Source organism: Emys orbicularis, chromosome 2, assembly GCF_028017835.1.
Source record: "Emys orbicularis isolate rEmyOrb1 chromosome 2, rEmyOrb1.hap1, whole genome shotgun sequence".
NCBI lineage: Eukaryota > Metazoa > Chordata > Testudines > Emydidae > Emys > Emys orbicularis.
This window is the reverse complement of record NC_088684.1, coordinates 102409378-102428455: the sequence shown is the minus strand read 5'-3', so window position 1 is coordinate 102428455 and position 19078 is coordinate 102409378. Positions and strand designations below refer to the sequence as shown.

General features: G+C 39.3%; 1 protein-coding gene across 1 annotated transcript in view; it reads left to right on the top strand.

Annotated features, from left to right (window-relative positions):
- ZNF516 (zinc finger protein 516) overlaps nucleotides 1–18698 on the top strand; it is a 133300-nt gene extending 114602 nt beyond the window's left edge. Inside the window, exons 3-6 of the mRNA XM_065399218.1 lie at nucleotides 2136–3614; nucleotides 9943–10047; nucleotides 10946–11013; nucleotides 18639–18698. Coding sequence (XP_065255290.1) covers nucleotides 2136–3614; nucleotides 9943–10047; nucleotides 10946–11013; nucleotides 18639–18698 — 1712 coding nt within the window. The remainder of the gene's footprint in view (nucleotides 1–2135; nucleotides 3615–9942; nucleotides 10048–10945; nucleotides 11014–18638) is intronic.
- Nucleotides 18699–19078: the final 380 nt, after the last annotated feature.

Below are 19078 nucleotides of genomic sequence, written 5' to 3'. Positions count from 1 at the left end.
GTGCTTTCCCAAGTCCAATCCTACATTGAGTATATCACTGCTCCAATGCTAGTTCAACTCCATAACCTTTGCTGGCATATCCAGGTGTACAAGTTGTGCCAAAGTGAGATCAAGTCCAAGAAGTATCAGACGAGCACAGAGCTTCGGAGTAGTAATGGGCTTCTACCCCACGTGTCCATTTCGCATCCTAATCCATTTCAGATTCAGTGGCAGCCAGTGTTTCCCAACTCCACAGACCCATTGAGCAACAGTTCCCCAGTCTGTCTTGAACCCCTTACTTACTGTATGTTGCGTTCAACCTGGCCATTAGGCTGGTGCAGTCTCCATTGTTTATCGCTACAATTGAATGTTTTATTATTTACTTTAATTTATTATTTAGCATGTTGGTCAAAGGACTTCACCATTTGGAAGCCTAAGATCTAGCTCACAAATATTTGACAGATGTGCTTTGAAAATAACACAGATGTGCAGTGTCAAATTACATTCCTGCAGCAGTGTCTTTGTTTCAAATTATACATTTAGCTGGTTGTGTTGTTCATGTGCTTTCAGAAGGCCTTCCTTCCCTGTAACACAGGAAAAACAAGTTCTTTTTCAGACTTTATCCCTTTGAGAATTTGAAAGAAAAATGATCTTAACAGAGTGAGCATTCAACCTTTATAAGATTGCAAATCTGTGGGTTATTTTTAACCTAATTACACTGAATTAACAAAAGCTTAAGACTTTTTGCCTGAATTAAAGTTGAGGCTAAATAGACTTTATTTGCAATGAAACTTCAGCCTAAAACATACTTTTTACATTGTGCAAGTTTAGAATAATGCCTATGGCACCAATGTTATATTAAACAACAGTGCTTGATTTTCTAAAACATTGGCTTTTATGAGTTGATGTGAGAGGATATGCAACTATAGAACAGCTCACTCATTCCCCATCTTCACTACTCCCCCAGTTATGGTGATCACTTTGGATTGTTGACATTTTAGATGGAACATGGTCCCCTTACACTTGCCTAACAGTGGCTCATTAACTCCATGTTAATTGAAACTGAAAGTTTGTCAGATGACTCAATTCTGTTACATGTTAAATGGATTCAGTGAAGTAAGCATTACTGCTGTGATGAAAACCTCTGTGGAATTGATTGTGAACTGATTTGGAGGGATTCAAAGACTTTATCAGTAGCTCTTAAAGATAAGCATTTGGAGAACTATTGGAGTTTAGGAACATTCTAAGTAATCTAATCATGCTGTTTTCCCCCCGAACTTCTATAAAATCTACCAACTATGTTCCATTTCTGAACTATATCTTAGATAAAATATTACTTTCATTGCATGTTTGAGGATGGGAGGAAGAATGGAAAAAAGGAAAGAGAAAACAGAAAATTGAAAATCCTGTTTTAGTTAGGTATTTTAGGCATCCATACCGATCAGCAAATTCAGCAGTCACAAGCATACCTAAAATTCAACACAAACATAAAACTATGTTAAAATAAAGTTGCATTTGCTTTTAAACTAACAAAACCCAGGAAATTCAGAATGTAGGCTGTCTTTACCTCATCCTATTATACCTGGGTATTGCAAAGGTCTCTGTTAAGAGAAGGATTTATGGTATATGCCATATGTGCTGCAGTACTTATATAAGACCTTTATATGCTAGGTTTCAGTGTGGAGCCGATTTTTATGGCTGAGTTATAAACCCTTTGAAAATAGAGGCTTGTAATGGAAACAGTGACAGACCTTTAACTAGTTCAGTCTTATCTGGGTCCATTATCTTTATTTTTGTTAAAGCATTAAATGGCTGCATATTTGTTTATCTTTCTCTCACTCTCTGAATTTTAACAAGTTTGGATTATCAAATTGTTCTTCCTTTTAAAATGTCATGAACATGCATCATTAGATAGTTTATCCAAACTTCAGAGTGATGCTTTCAAAGTAAATTGAGCTATTGTGTCTTATTACAATGATTTCCTTGGTTTTATAATACATTTAGTTTATAGGACACTTAATAACAGAATAACTGCCTCAAGTTTGCTTCCCCCCCCCCCCCGTCTCTCTGTCTCTGTGTATCTTATTTTAATCTTGAATTTGATTTCTTGGTTTTGACATAAGTTGCTAATTTTGTTTTTTGATTGTCCTGTTCAGGTAAAAAGCCATACCACTGCAGTTTTTCTGAAGAGGGAGCAATGGTAACATCTCAGGTAGAAGAGCTTCCTAAATTTGGAAGTGACAATGCCAGAGAAAAAGATGCCAATGAATCTAAATCAGAGCTATCAACTTTGGTATCTACCCTGGAAAACAATATCAAACGGCCTTTTCCAAAGTATGAAGCTCAGAGAAATTCTTCAGACTTAAAGATGCCAGCATTTCAACCTAGACAAGAGCTTCCTTGCTCCAGTAGTACTGCTGACTTTGCTTCAGGAGTGGGCCAGACATCTTTAGATGCGGTAGTAGACTTGAAAACCTCATTGGAAAAGCAGGCTAGTCACCCTAAAGAAAATTTCTCAGACTTGTGCAGGGAGCACCCTGTTCTCGAAAAAGGGAGAGAGGCACAAGAAATGGTTCCACTAGATTTAAGTGAAAAATCAACAAGGGCTGATTCATGCAATAAGGGTTTTACCTCATCTTTGCAGGCTGATTTGATTGTCCACCCATGTCCTTACTGCAATCATAAGACCTATTACCCTGAAGTCCTGTGGATGCACAAAAAAATTTGGCACAAAGTCAGCTGTAACTCGATGGCTCCACCATGGATTCAACAAAATGGATTCAAGAGTATAAAAAACAACTTGGTTTTTCTGGCAAGAAGTGGACGCACTGGTCCTCCTCCATCCCTTGGTGGTAAAGAATGCCCACCTTTGCCTGTTGCCAGGTTTACACGCACTCAAGTTCCAAGTGCGTTGCCAGGATCCAAAAGCAATTCTTCCCCTGTTGGGATGACTACAAAGCCTGGTAGTATGCATCAGTCTAAGGACAGCCATTCGTTTGGCCACTGCGGTTCACGGTCATCAGGTCTTGATGGGTACAGGCAGCCCAAATCAAACCATACCCAGGAGCAGCACAGCATAGCAGCACAACAGCCTCAGCTTAAAGCTAAATATGAAGTAAACTCCAAACTGATGCAAGGGGGAAGCTTTAGCAGAAGCCTAACACCCACCCAGACAGTCGTATCAAGGCCCACCTCACAGCCTGCCAACAGTAAACAGGTAGAGAAGTATATGATTCCCCAAGGAAGTGCTGGTTTTCACCCTTCAAGTAAGCACTGTGCATCTGACCCGATAAAAGCCAAATTCAACCCACCGCCTCAGTATCACCCTCTGTGTAAAACTGAGCAGTACACTAAACATGAAGATCCGTCAGTGCCTCAATGGGAATCTCACACCAAGGCTGGGAATGAGATGAGGACATTGGCAAACTGCACAACAGGAACAAGAGCGAGTCCACTAATGCAGCCTCAGCCTAGCACAGCAGGAGCTTCTCCAGCTTTACACTCCATCAAACAAGAACCAGCATCAGAGGGGCACGAGAAACGTTTGGACATTTTTTTTAAGACCTACATTCCAAAGGACCTTGCTTCGTTGTACCAAACCTGGGGTGCCAATAGCCCTGTGCTGGATCATGCAGGTAAGGCTTCTACATGCTTTTTGTTTTGGTTAATTATATTGTTTTCCCATTTTGTCCTTCTACTTGTCCTTCAGGCTACGTCTACGCTATGAGCTTAGGGTTGTGATGCTAGCTCTCATCTGAGCAAGCATGTTAAAAATAGTAGTGTAGCTGCTGTAGCACAGGCAGTGGCAGTGGTGGCACATGCTAGCGGGCCTGATTACATGCCCCGGTGGTTCATGTACTGGAGTAGCTAGCATGGTGCTGCCACTGCACTGCAGCTGCACTACTGTTTATACTTGTGCTAGCTCAGTGAGAGCTATCACAAGAATGTGTACACAAGTTGGGAATCACACCCCTCGCTCGTAGTGTACATGTAGACATAATTGATAAGAACTCTGTTACTCAGAATATTAGCAATGTTGAGTGGGTTTGAGTAGATTTCCTCAGGTACAGTAGTACGGTAGATTCCCCTCCCACACACTGTGTGACATTTCTATCACAGGTCAAATGTATTTGTTTCCTCGTAGAGTGTTACTAGTCCTTTGTCCCGCTGTTTCAAGTAGGCTAGAGTTACACAGATGTTCTGTCACACTAAGATCCTAGTGATCCGCTGGTCCGGGCACAGATCATAACTTTTTCACTTTGGGCAAAATAAACATTCTCTAGGGCTTAATTCCTGATGCTATTTTGGCTCTCTTGTTCAGTTTCCTCTACACATAGTTTTTCCAGGAACAGACAGACATACTTACACATCTTTCTAAACAAAGAATCCTAAGATCTTCATTGTCCATATCTTTCAAAAGTAGACAGTCACTTGGAAAATATTACTATCTTGGGCTGTTTGTATGTGTCTAATTTTACAAAAATGTATCTGTCAATTTACTTTGACAGGAAAAGCATATGTATAAATAGCCAATTTAAAGTTCAGAGGCTAATTTGTTTTAATGTAGTTTTACAAGCAGCATTAAAAAAAGTACCGTGAATTTCCTTCCATCTGTCTCTACCCTTCCCCACCCCTCCAAAAAAACCACCTTTTTGGTTTTGAAACTAATCACCACCGTCTCTCTCTGACTTCCTGCCAGATTTTGCGTCTGTGGAAACTGAAGATTTACTCTTAGGGGGGGAAAAAACCCCTGGGAGCAACCGTTTTTATAAATTTTAAGATTGTTTTTTTCACTTTTCTTTCAATAGCATCTGTGCAACATGAATCTTTCTATAATGAATTTAACTCAAACAGAACCCCTTTTGTCAGATCTTTACTATAGGAGCTCAAGATTTTCACTCACAGAGCTGAAAGGAGCTGGGGAGTGTAATGCTTTCTGTTTTGTCAAGGTAGAGTTTCTAGATTTTAAAAACGTAAAACCCAGACAGTTGTAGCTAGGGAAGAGGACAGCATAGAGACAGTTTTGGTGAAATGCCTGGAAGGTGTGTGCATGATGATTTTAGCAGTCATGGTGTGGCTAGGGAAAGAAGACCCATACTGCTGGGTTACAGGCTTGCTGGGAGGTTTTTTGGGAGGCAGGATGGCAACATGAGTCTGCTCAAGAAATGGTCCTAGACATGCACATCTTGACCAGCCTGTTGTCTGTTTTGCTTACTAGTACTATCTCTCTTCATAAAACACTTTGAGATCTATGTATGAAAAGTGCTAGATAAGAGCTGGGTGGTGGTGGTGTTCTTCTTGACTGGTTGATGTTTCCTTCAGTTGGCCCCAGAGTGTAAAAAGGTTTACAAAAGTTGGCCCTAAGCACCTGCTCTTGTAAAGCAGGAGGGGAACAGGGACATTCCCTGTTTCCAGGAACACATTGTCACAGTAGCTTGTTTGTGTGTCATCTGTGCTCAATTCGTTGGTTAACTACAGGCTATTTTTCATTTGGCCCTCTCTGCTCATAGGGACATTTTCTAAAAAATTTCCACCGCTGCTAATGCTAGTTCAGCTCTGCCAATGTTAGCAACTTTGGGTACCTTACCTCCTGGTGACATTATTTAACATCAAGTCATGTAAGCCTGCCTGGAATAGATCTGATTGACACAATGAGCTCCCTCCCAACTATGCTAGCCAAGATGGAGAGGAACAGGAGGAGCACCATGAATCTGACATCAATGACTGCAGAAACCAGAAGATGCACAACAAATATTGGGGCAGAGCCAGGCAGAGGAGGAATTCTATAGGAAGGATTTACTTGCTGATCTACTTTTTTTGAAGTAGAATTTTACTGTGTAAATACTGCTTTAGGGGAGATTTTCAAAGGCACATATGGAAGTTAGGTGCACTTTGACTTTCAATGAGAGTTGGTTGCCTAGCTCCCATTTGTGCCTTTGAAATCTCTTCCTTAACCTAGAACTGTTTGTAATGGCCAAGTTTTAGACTTTTGTGGCCTGGTTTTCTTATATGTGGCCTTTGAACAGCTTTCTTAAGCTCATTCCATATAGAATTTGCAGGTCACTGGTGCCACTACCAATGAATTGGCATGGCACTGTATATTTTTCAGAGGACTAAAGGTAAAACTGCTGCACATGAAAGAGACAGGATTCCACCTGTTAGAATGATGTAGCAAAGCCCATCTCAACTCTTCCCTCAGTTACATGCAGTCAGTCCCAACCAAGGACAGAATTATCCCAGTGAGTCTTTATTATGCATTACACAAACAAGGCTTCAATTTGCCAAGAGAGATTGTGTTGCCATTATGAAGAATTTAGGGATGTTCTGCCAATTACATAGGTTGTTCCTAAGCCTCTTAATTCTGGATATTGAGTACAGTACCTCATGCAATAGATCAGCCTTGATCACAATAGAATATTCCATTTCAGGCATTTTGGTGTGTGTTGGAGCATGTTTGTAGCTGGATCATGTTTGTAGCCTTTGCTTTTATATTTTAAATTGGCTGTATCTGCTCACATGAGACTGGTGCACAGTTCTGTTTTCTGCTAGTAGTCTGGTGTTTCTTAGATTCTTTGGAGATAAGAGTTGAAAGTACTCCTGTGGTACTAGTATTAGACATCAGGGCTTTTACATCAAGGACTAGATAGTTTGATTACTGCTTAGTGAGGGTTTTGTTTTTTATTTAAGTTTGGTAGAGGTGAATTTTCCTTTTTATTCATAGGGTTATTTACAACTGTCATGGTACTAGGGAGGACATATTACAGCAGCAGGTGCACCCTTTCCCCTGGGATTCCCGTGAGACCAGCTCTGTGTGCTGGTTTCACAGGAGCTCCCATGAAAATAGTCACTTTTATTTGCATCCAAACACCTGTGGTCATCTGTCCCCCTCTTATTCAAGTATAGTTTATCCTGAGAGATGATCTCACAGAGGTAGTATGTTGTGACAATGGTGTCCATCAAGACAAAGCCTTAAAATACCAAAAGCTTATGATATCTCTCTTAAAGAAATCAAACAATGACAAAAATATGTGGAAGTAATCTGGTTCTTCCATCTGTTTTTGTTTTGTTTTGTTTTTTTTAAATAATAGCCAGAAAGCAAATCAGAAGGGGTAGAGATGCTAAATGAATTTTTAGGTTACGTATTCATGTACAGTAAGCTAGCTGGCAGAGTTCACACTGTGTAAGAAAAAAATACTGCAATGGACCCTCTCTTCTAGAAGTGTCATGTTCAATAGGCAAATCACTATTTGTGCTTAAAGCATTTTAAGCTCTGGAATCTTAGCACACAGCAGTTAGCCATTATTTAAAATGTTTTCACATATGATCTTCATTATGAGGTGAACTGATCTGTTTCCCCCCTTACTAAAATGTAAAAATTTCTGGGCTGGTTTCCACAGCTGGTTAGCTAAATATTATTTGTATGCAGCTAGACATGTTTAAAAAACAAAACAAAAAACCTAGCTGTTCTGGTGCTGAAGTTGGCTAAAACTTTAAAGCAGAGGTATGGAGCAAAGATGTAGCAAGAAATATTGAACCCAAAATAAATGTTGTCACTAGCTATGGTGAGTGCACTATATAGAAGATCTGACTCTGCAGTCCTTACTCTGGCAAAATTCCTGATTTCCTCAATAGATTGATTGAAATGGGACTTTTTACTCAGTCATGACTCCTAAGATTGGGCCCAGAATGGTTAGCCAAAAGAACTTCAGGTCCTGCATTAAAACCCATTGACATCAGCGTGAGTCTTTCCATTGTTTTCAGAAGGCTTTGGATCAGGCCTTAGTTTCTGAAGTGGCCAGGATAATAGACTGTAAGGCTGGACAGGACCATTAGGATCATCTGTATCATACCCTAATGAGTGACTCCCATTGACTTTAACATGAGTGGCATGCGTGGATTGATGAGAAAATAAACCTAAATTGTTCTTTCTTGCTGTGACTGTAGTTGTTGTTGGTTATTCTACAATAACACTTAGAGAGACCCCGACCAAGATCAGGGGCCTATTGTCCTAGGCATCAGAAGAGCCAATTCCTGCCCCAGAGAGCTTACAGTCTGACTAGAGGAGACACGCAAAGGCTGGGAGAAAAGATGTATAGTTATCTCCTTTTTACTGGTGGAACATTGGGACACTGAGAAATTTAACATCTCCCTCAAAGCCACATAAGAAGTCAGTGGCCAAACTGGGAATTGAACCAAGCCTTCTGAGTCCCAGTCCAGTGCCTTAACCATGAGATTGTCCTTCCTCTATATGAGATGTATTTTGACTTAGTCCCAAAATGAATGGTTTAGAGATAACAGCACTGATTTCATGGGAAAACATATCAGGGTCCCTTAAAGCACTGCTTTTAGCTTTGGTCTCCGGATTGCAGCCATAGTTACTTCTGTCTTGTTGGGGATAGATGCTAATAGGGTTTTTATAGTCTGTTAGCCAGAAACTAGAAAATCTGCTAGACCGCTGCTAGAAAATCTGCTTTAATCTTTCATAGATCATGGGGAAAGTCCTGTTCACTTTATTGAAATGAAACTCCCAGGGAATCAGTGGGAGTTTTGCCTAATCCTAATCGTAAAACTTAATGCTGCTCATCTTTACTCACACAGAACTTCCACTACTGATTCTCTGGGAGTTTCATGTGAGTAATGGTGATCAGGATTAGACTTTGCTAAACCAGTGTGGTTCTGTATTCTCTCCCTAGAAGCAATGTGTTGGAAAGGAACATATTCGGGGGTGCTGTAATGAAGAGAGAGAAAATACTTGTACAGAAGGTCTTTTGAACTAATTTTATAATGAGCCAATTATTATTATTTATCATTTAAATGGTAAAACTGGAGCCCTCAACCAAGCTGTACAAAGAGTGAATGACAGCGTGGTCGCTAATCTTCTTTGCCCTTTTTTTTGTGGGCATCACACTAACCATATACATTTTGGACATATTACCGCTTCTTGCTATAATTGATTTAAAAGTGTAATTTAGCTTTTTAAAACAATTGTCACTTTTTTGTTAGAATTTTTACTTTTTTTTCTGTGCATTGGTCAATTAAAAAAAAAAAAAAAAAAAAAAAGAGCTGAACCGTCACTGACAAACCCTTGAGAATTTGCTTTAAAAGCCAAGGCATTCCAATGGTAAATTAAACATCAATTCTTTCCTTTTGAGGAGGGCTTCTTACCAAAATAGAAAAGATGTTCAAACATTTTAAAGAAATGCCCAATAAAAGTCAAATGTGTCTTTTTTGATCAGCAGCAAAAAGACAAAGACCAGCCCTTTAAGTCAGATACTGTAAACTGACCTTTGGGAAAAAAGGAGAGGTTTGAGTAGTTTTCCACAAATGCTAATGGCCTAGAAAACATGTTTACCAAGGGCTGGTAGAAGGCTGCTGTGTTGCTACTAGCTCAAAATGTCCGGAATGACACTTTCATTCACAGATGTCTTTCGTCTGTGCCTCAAAGGTCTGAGGTCAAAGCAGCACCGGCAGGCAGGTAAGCAGGGGCTAAAGGTTTGATCAGTTTGTGATGGCTCCACTCACTCTGTATTTGTCTCCAAGGTATTGCAGCCCGGGGGGGACATTCGGGCTCTGGTTCTGCTCACTTCCTATTATCCATGTGACTTGTCTCCGCCACGCTGGAGTCACTTTGATTTGCCTGATGTACTGCTTGACAAAGCTGGGTGATGGCTGAAAAGTGGATCCAGCTGCTCTGAAAAGTGCACACCTGACATGCCAGTCCTGGTGCGGGCACATCATGGGGAGCATTTTTTAATTCAATGTAATTTATGCATTCTTGCAGTCCTGTGTGTGCCTGGCCTGTCAGCCAGTGCCTAGATGAAGGCTGACAGTTGTCATCCAGGGCCTGAAGGTAGCCTCACATAATGACACATTAGACATACTAATGATGTTTTCTTCTGGCATAATGTTTTCTTCTCAACTTTCCACTCCCCCTCCCTTTCTTCTCCCTCCTATCTACCACAGGGATGCTTAGGACACAAACACGCCAAGGAGACTATGTCTGCATAGAATGTGGAAAATGCTTTAACCAGCACAGTCACTTCCGGACTCATATGAGGTCCCACACAGGTATCTTTTCTCACCAGTTTTTTGTTTTGTTTTATTTTTTAACCCAACTAACAGAATGTTGAATTTAGTTTTACCTCCCGTACTAACCTAAATAATTTAAATATTTTCCAATATGCAGTACCCTAGGTTTTGGTTTTGATCGGTATTGCTCTTGTTTTCTACATGTTCCATACCTGACCCCCCCCCCCCCCACGCCATAAAATTGCAATGCATTTGAGATAAGCCTGTTTGCAAATGCTTTATTTTAATTAGAGAGTAGGATACTCAGAAATGAATATGCTAATGAATTCTGTTGCCACCAGCACAAATTGAAATCAGAGTAGCCCCTTTCAGCAGAACATAAGGCTTTGTTTTCTTTCATCATTGCTATTGACTGGAACAGTTTTGTATGAAAACAGATCCTCCCCAGACTGGTCAGTTATAAACTCTAAAATCCCTGTCAGCATTTTTACCCTAGAATGATCTGCTATTGAGAACGTAGCCAGCTAAAGCTACCAGTGTCAAGATACCTCATAAGCATTACATGAGACAGTGAGACTAGCGAGTTCTCTTTGAGAAGTGTGAATGATGCATACATAAGCCAGTCTGATGCAAAATGACAGAGGCCAAATGGTAAGTAATGCAAGAAGAGGGTCCCTCTACACATACACTGATAATTAATGTTGTCAGTGATTGCTTTCTTCAGCACCGAAGTCTGAATTAAAAAGGGCAGTGCCCCTAGGCTGCCATTAGCACACTCTCTTACAGTAAGTGTTACGGTAAATTGGTATTTTCCGGCCACAGGCTAGTAGCTGGTGTCTTTTTTTGAATGTGGTTAATCTGTAATGGTCTCAAATAATGTACACACACTAACGAAGCTTGAATGTTCATCTGTTAACAAGCCCCCTTGTTCCCACAGTGGTATTTGAGTCTAATGGACTCCGAGGTACTGAAGTTCACACCACCTCCGCAGATGCCCCAAAACAAGTATGTTTTACAATTAATTGGGTGTTTGGTTTTTAATGTAGTAGCTGGGAAAAAGTTGCACAGTGATACTCATCAGTAAAGCACTGACTGTTTTATAACAAATATGTAAATAATAACAGTGTTGCTTTGATTTTTAGATCCTAAACTTTTTTAGCATTTTACCAAAGACTGTTACATATAGAAGACAGTTAATTGTGGGTCAGATAGTTAATGCATAGATAAAGATGTTAACAGTGTATTGGGGGTGGGTGGGAAGGGTAATTGTATAATGCACAAAATGGTATATAAGTGTAAGATCATATTTTAAGAATCGCTAGAGAGAGAGATTTGCTTTTACACCTAAAAAGTTACCCACTGCAACAACACAAGTAACACTTGGTCTGTGTTTTTCTGAAGAGTATTCCTATCGTGATATCCTGTAGCTGATATCTTTGAAAGGCTCTTACCTTTCAGTTTCTGTGGACTCTGTGTGGTGGTGTGCTTTCCTGTTTCTAATGTACAGTGTTTCCTGTCTTGACAAACACTTTTCAGTTCTCTGAATTGGGCTTTTTATGTATTAAAATAAAACAAACCACTTAATCTACCCACGCCCTTCTTCAGCCTTGGCAAGTGGGCTGTGGGCTTCATCTTCTTACAAGCAGTTCTCACTCAAATTTCTATCTTGAATGATGGCTTTTTACCGTTTTTCTCCCTATTTTCAGTTTTCTTTTTTATTGCCACAATATTCTAGTCCTTCCCTTCCCGCCAAGCCCCTGAAAACAGTGTGGGCCAAATTTAGCTTTGGGGTAAATGGGTGCAATTCCATACCAGCTCTGAATGTAGACCTTTATTAAATTTAAGGACCTAATTCAAAGTGTCATTAGAGTCAATGATCCAAAACCATCCCCACAAGAAGTCATATCGGAAACCACAGCTTCATGCAGTTCATATGGACTTCATGAGGACTCTTAATAGTCTCCTCCATTGTGTTGGCCTATGAGGTAAAAAGGCTGGAGGTTAGTCTGGAAGCCCACTCACCATCACAGCAATGTGTTGTGCCACCATCAGTCCACTGGGATAGCCAAGGCCATCTCTATACAAAACCTTTCTTTTAGTGCTAAACCAACCCCAGGTCAGTAGCGACTCAAAGCTGCTATTATCTGATGACCACTTATTGCCCTGTGTGAAATGGGTTTGGTGCTCTCCGCCCATTTTTCAGTTTTCATATCACTTCAACCATCACCATAGTTGATCCTAATTGGTATCTTTGTTGGTAATCTCAGCAGAGGCACCAAGGATCGAATGAGTCATGGAGACTGAGCCCTGTCCCCTTTAGAAGAGGTCTCTCCAGGTTATTGTGAGGTGGGCTGAATTGCTGCTACCCATGCTGTTCCTGTTCTGGGGATAAACGCAGGACTTCCCTCTCCAGGGCTGTCAACACGCCACCTTTTATCAAAAATAAATTCATATGAGAAACTTCAGAAAAATAAGAAACAACTTTGTTTAACGTCTCTATGAAAGGGTTTTATCAAATATAACAAGACCCATCACTAGAAACACAAACACGAATCCATGTATGCCCTTGAATTTATTTTTATCCTCATGACTGTAAAGTATCTTCCCCTCACAAATCCTATTTTAGTAATTTAATGAACGTATGCCTTAGTGATTAAAAAAAATCTCAGTGATTGTAATAAGATTCATACATTGTAGGGCTTTGAATTGAATCAGGAATCACTGACCTTTTAAAATTGAAATGCAACTCCTGTTCCACAAAGAAGATGCTTATTTTTGGTGAGAGGGGCAGGGGGAAGGGAACGTAATAACTGCAAGGGTATGCCATAATTAGAGAATTACATATTGAGATTGCAGATGAATTCAGTCCAAAAGTGTTCTGCTTACATCGATGATCCATTAAATTGGTAGAAAGGCATGACTCCTTGATAAAAGTATTTGACAGACGGTGAAACACTGTGTGGCTCAATGGGGGTCTTCGGTGAGCTCTCATAAATTTATTAACATACATTTAGCAAACCTAAGCATCTTTAAAATGTGTGTGCTGTTGGATCTCTTTCGTCTCTTTACCTTTTCTGACTTGTCCCAGGCCTAGATCAAAGATTTTGAAGGCAATGCTTTTTGAAAGAAAAAATAAGATTGCAATTGGAAGTCTATTTTAAAACACAGACAAATTGTAAAAAGGTCATTTCTAGGAGTAACAGCTGTGGTAACAGCTTACTTATCTTTGCAAACTCATGCTGTGCTGCAATTTATTGATTAATTTCTTCCATGGCAAACTTAGTTCGCTGTTGTAGTCTTAGTCAGTGTTGGTCTATCTTGGTTGTAGCAGATTGAGCTACAACATTTCTCTATGCAACAACTTCCACAGGATTGGGCAGAGGTGAGCTGCACCAATTTCTCAGTCTATTGCCATTCAGTCACTCTTCCACAGAGGTTCCAGTATGTTCACCATCAGCCACAGATAGTTCTCTTCCTCTTCTTTGTCACAATTATTCTTTAATTTCAGCCTTTGTTTCAGTTTGTCAGTCTTTGTCAATTAAAATGAAAATGTTCTGTCGTCTATTGTCCGTGTCCTCAGAATAAACAATGACTTTATACCCTCCCCCCCCACATTTCACCTGTAAATCCCCGAGGTTTTAGAGAGTATAATTTAATTTCAACCTGTAACGCTGGGAGCTTTTAGAAGCATAGAATGTATTGAGAACAATGACTCCAGCACTCTGGCAACACAATTATTTCCCAATTAAAATATTGTCATTCCACTGTTTTTTTTTAATTGGAGATGGAGCTATTCTTAGAGAGTTTACAGTGTAGAGTCAATTCAACTTTCAGCAGTACCATACTCTTGCTCCCAGCAAAAACTAGTAGCCACCACTTGCAATAGCTTTAGAATAAAGGTTTTTCACATTAAGAGAATTCATTTCATATAATGTTGCCTCCCCACAGGTAAGAAATCTTCCCTTGAGCATTATTTAAAGTGAAAAAAATTAATTTTGGTGTAAGACTGTATACCACAGTTCCCCTGACCCTTCTGTATTCAAACAATGAAACTTATGAATAACTTCCCCTTATAAGAAAGAGAGAGCAGGTTCTGCAGTCCCAAATGTAGCAGTTTACAATAGTGTTACTATTATTTGGAGACTTTCTTGTAGAATAATTTAAAGCCAGCACTATCACGAAGCTAAAATTGGTTGTCTAAAATTAGGCACCTGAATCCATATTTGGGCACCTAATTTAAGGTGGTGAGCAACCACTTTATTGGGAGCTGCAGCTGGTGACCACCTCTGAAAATTGGGCTGCTTACTTAGGTTCCTTTATAAAGACTATAGGCACCCAAGTTTGACAATTTTGGCCCTAGCCTATAACTTTATAAGGGTTTCTTGTATCACCATCAATGAAGAAATATAACCAAATGAAATATAGGAAATAATTAGGTGGGTGCCTGAGTCATAATATTTTTTCCTGCTTCTATCTGCTTTTGCATGACCACCGTCTAAAAACAAATTGACATTTTCACCAAATACATTTCCTAAGTACCCTAGTATAGTTCCTAATCTTTTACGAAGGACAAAGAATACACACTACGTAATCTGAGTCAATACAGGCAGTGCAAACTCATGCAGATTTGCTTGAAATGCTGCCATATTAAACGTTGAATATTCTTATAGATGCTAAATATCTGAATATATTCATAATTAAGATTGCATATTCCACAATGAATATGTATCACATTTGGAATACACTAAATAGCATTCCAAAGACATGATTCAATAAGCATGAATTCTGGGAGCACACTCATGATGGGTGCAAAATGAAGCCAGTTCCCTCTTGCAACAATCACTGTGACTGTCTGAATAGATAGACTTGTGTACCACCATGACTTTAAAGGCAATGTGTTTCATAAAGTGTTGAGCGATGGATTTCACAGGTAAAACTGGATCCTGTGGCATTGTACTCAAAGGCCAAAGTCTCAATGAATTCTATGACACAGGAACATCCATAGTTTGCCTTAAAAATGGCATCAGTATTGATAGCAATTTCTGGCACAGATATTGTTCATTTAACCCTTCCTGTTTCATTTTTAAAAACAACACATGATTGTCTACCCTGTAGGTTTCACAGACCATCCTTAGTTCTATGCTCAAATATTTTGTTTAAACAAAATACTCTAGAAAATTGTAAAGGACGAGTAGTTGCTCTCAGGAGATGTGATTTGCAAGATGGATGACAAGATTATGACTCCTCATCTAATTGGGATGATACGTGTAATTTAAAGCATCTTTACAATACTTTAAGCATAGGCATTAAGTCCTCTGCTCAAGTATGCTGATTTGTACAACTGAAACAAACAAGTAAAAAACCGTTTTTAAAAGCTGCTGACCAGAAAAATATTTGTCATTGGAAATCTCTCTGTCCTGCTACTCCTGTGGTGCTAGAACCCACTGGCTATCATACTTTGCAAATGCAGTGTATATAGCTAGCACAGCTCTTGAAATCCTTTTTAATTTAAAATACATTATTAAAATTGGTTTTACAATGGAAGGCCATGCAACCTCAGTAAGAAGACATGGCCTCGGACCTTCATTATCTTCAGCATAGCTGTATAAAATGTTTCCTGTAATGTTCAGTATCTATCCTCCATAAATGCAAATAATCAAACTTTTGGGGGATGAATGGATTGTTAGGACTAAGGGGGAAATGCAGCATTATGTTATTAGAGTTTGGGGGTTATTTTTTGGGGGGTGGGGATTGCTGTTTTCTTTAGTGTGTTTTTATCTTTCTTGCTATACTACCTTACCTATCCTAGAGCACTCAGGACAAAAATTGTTCATATCAAAAATGTTATTAATATTATTGACTTCTTTATTTTATACATTTCAGATTTTAATAATGGCAACTAAAAGTCCTGTTTATAACATTTTGCTCACATATGAAATGTCATGTCCCAGTTCCTTACTGAGTTTTTTTTTAAAGATCATGATTAATAGTTCATTTCACATTATTGCAAATGTTATTTTTAAATAGTTATGTTGGGAACAAGAATTCCATTAATCAAAATAATAGATAATGAACAAATAAATGGCAACCTAATTTGTCTCATTCATGGATGTGGATTATAATGCAAATAATCCAGGAATCATGTAGGTTGCTGCACTTGAATAAAGGACATGCATATACTGTATGTCCTTTAGCTCACAAACATCACAGATGACTTCTGTGAATGCAGCTCTTGTCCCAACTTTTTCCCACTTATCTGCAAACTGAAAGAGGCAACCTTTTCCAAGCTGAAAGTTGTCACTGTATTGCAATATTTTTCAGTAATTTAACACTGACTTTTCCCAATATAGGTACAAAAACCTGCAAGGTGCCATCATCTTGTAGCGGAACATGTGAAAGTCCTCATAAGGGAGATTTCGTGTGCAAACCAGTTTTGATTTGGTAGCTTTATGCTTTGTCTATCTAAGACGTCCTTCTTCTTTTCTTAGAAGGAGTTATTTTTCCACTAGGGAGAGACGAACCCACCATTTTAAATGGCAAAGTTTCTCCTTTGGAAGAAATAGTTCTATCCCCATATGTTAAAAAAAGCCAAGTGTACCACACACCAGCTGGGGCGGTGCACACTGTAAGGGCCAAATTTTTAGCAGCAGCTTTTAATTTTCTGCTTGCAAAAACATATTTGCATAATTGTACAGTTCCCAATTTTTAGCAGATAAATCAATTAGTGGACCGCCATCTACCGAATTTGCATGTGCAAATGCAGGTGAGCAGGCAGCTGTGTTCGAATATTTTTGCGGGCACGTCGTCAAATGGTTCTCTGAAGCTGATTGAAAAGCACTGAGGTGCCCTAAACACTGTAGTGCTTACAGGGTCTGACAGTGCCTCCCTCTCTCCAATCTAGAGTGACTGCGTTTGCCTACAAAAGTTTGAAGTCTCCTTCCCCACCGTGAAGAAATAACATTTTGTGTGATCTCTGCTCATGTACTTTTTTGCTATTTCTCTTAAGATGGAAATTGTACACTCCCATTTTACATTCACATTTGCTGAAGGCTGAAATTTTCTCTCAGTATAGGAAAATGTGGCCCTTAAGAGTGGTTGTCTTCTTTAAACCTGTAATTAGGAGAATTCTTCTAACTTGGCCTGTTTGGAAGGGAATTGTCAGCCTCCCCCACCCACCACCACAGCCCTTGGTCCCCTCTGTACTTTTATATCTTGTGGGAAGATGATAACCCCTTTCATGTGACTGTGCTACTGGTGGCACTCTATCTGTGGGTGGATTGCAGCTGGACCTTTAGGCAAACCTTCCTCCCCAAGTACTGATTGGTTTAGCTGTGCTACAGAATTACCCCTAATTGCATCCTCAGGCCAGGGTCCTTTTTACAGTTCTTACCCAGAGAAACTGGGGCAAGATGTGTCCCTCCCTTCCAGCACAAAGAATCCTCTCCCATGTTCCCCAGTGTCTCTCTAGCTGGTTCAGTGCGAGATGTTTTAATGATAGTGCTTTCTCTTGGAATTGTGGCTCTGTCTCTCAGGCATGATGTAGCCGTGCAAAAATGTAAAACATCTTTCTTAGTTTACTGCAGGAAATTCAGCATCCAACTAAGGAAGTTTTATCACATCTCTTGTTCAGTTACTATTTCCTACATTTCAAATATACTGCAGCCTGTACAGCAGCTTTTTTTTTCTTTAATTTTGTTGCAAATCTTTCTGACTTACCCCAAACTTTGACTGGTAAATGTCATGAATCTCGGGCCAGCTTTAATTAGGAATTTTCTAAATCTATTAACAAAAGAGATACACTTAATACATTATGTCAACCAGAGCTGGGCTTTCTTTAGCTATTTCCAAGGCTGCCATAGGCACAGCTTGAAACTTGCTGGGATTTTCCATGGGTGTCGTATTTTATGTTGTGCTAATATAAAATGGTCTGTTTCACTTCATCAGGACTTTAGCTTAAGGTTAATGTATTTATGTAAGATTAATCTTGCCATGTTGTTTTAGTCATCAGGATTGTAAACTGCATTGTTCATACAGTGATTTCTGAATGCCATTTTAAAGCTTACCCAGGGAGCTGCAGGCTCCCATTTATTCCCAATTTTATCTTGCAGGTCACTTGATTTTTTAGAATATCCCTTTCTGCTTTTCAAACATGGTAATTATTTATGAAAATTGGTAAAAATCCCTCACAGGTTTGGACAGAGCTATGTTAAAGTTTTGCCTGTCTTTTCTCTCTCCTTCCGTGGCCCTCAAATTCCCCTTTTTTAAAAAAAAAAAAAACTACTGTTCAGTTATAAATCCCTTTTTGTTACTGCAGAATTCTGCTTTTTGGAGTCCTTCCTCTCCCAGCCATTCTTAACCTTTTCTTAAGTGCTCCTTCAGTCACTATTATTTGCTATTCTAGTATGTCAAACAGTTTATAGGAGCCTGACATGCTTTGCTCTCACTGGAGATTATTAAAAAATAACTCTTTGTGATGTATTAGGTCAAAATTAATGTGCATAATGCTAAAAAATGTAGCTCAAATATGCATGATGGTTCTGAATAGGAGCAGAGATGTAGTGTTAATAGGAAGATTATACTTAGAAAACAAAAGGAAGGAATGAGATTTTCTCTGTCTTTTTTTCTTGTAGGGGAGAGACCATTCCAATGCAGATATTGTCCATACAGTGCCTCTCAGAAAGGGAACCTAAAAACACATGTACCGTGTGTGCACCGGGTACCCTTTGACAACAGCCAGTACCCTGATCGGCGATTCCAACAACCACAAAGTGATGATCCCAACAACCCTATAGAAGAACAGCTGGAAAACTTCCCTACAAGCCATCAAATCTCTGGAGTCACTGTGCTAGAGTAAAAACAGTGCTCTGCTAGAATGGAGATGCCTCTGCACTGTTAATCATTTTAAAATAAATGAAGATGCTTCACAAGATATATATAAATTGACGTACTAATCAGTCCCATGGTTCCTTATTTCCTTTATAATAAACAGTGGAGTTGGCAAGCACTGTGGCAGTACAAGGCATCTATATTAATCAAGATAAGTTTGAGACACTGGAATAATTAAACTATA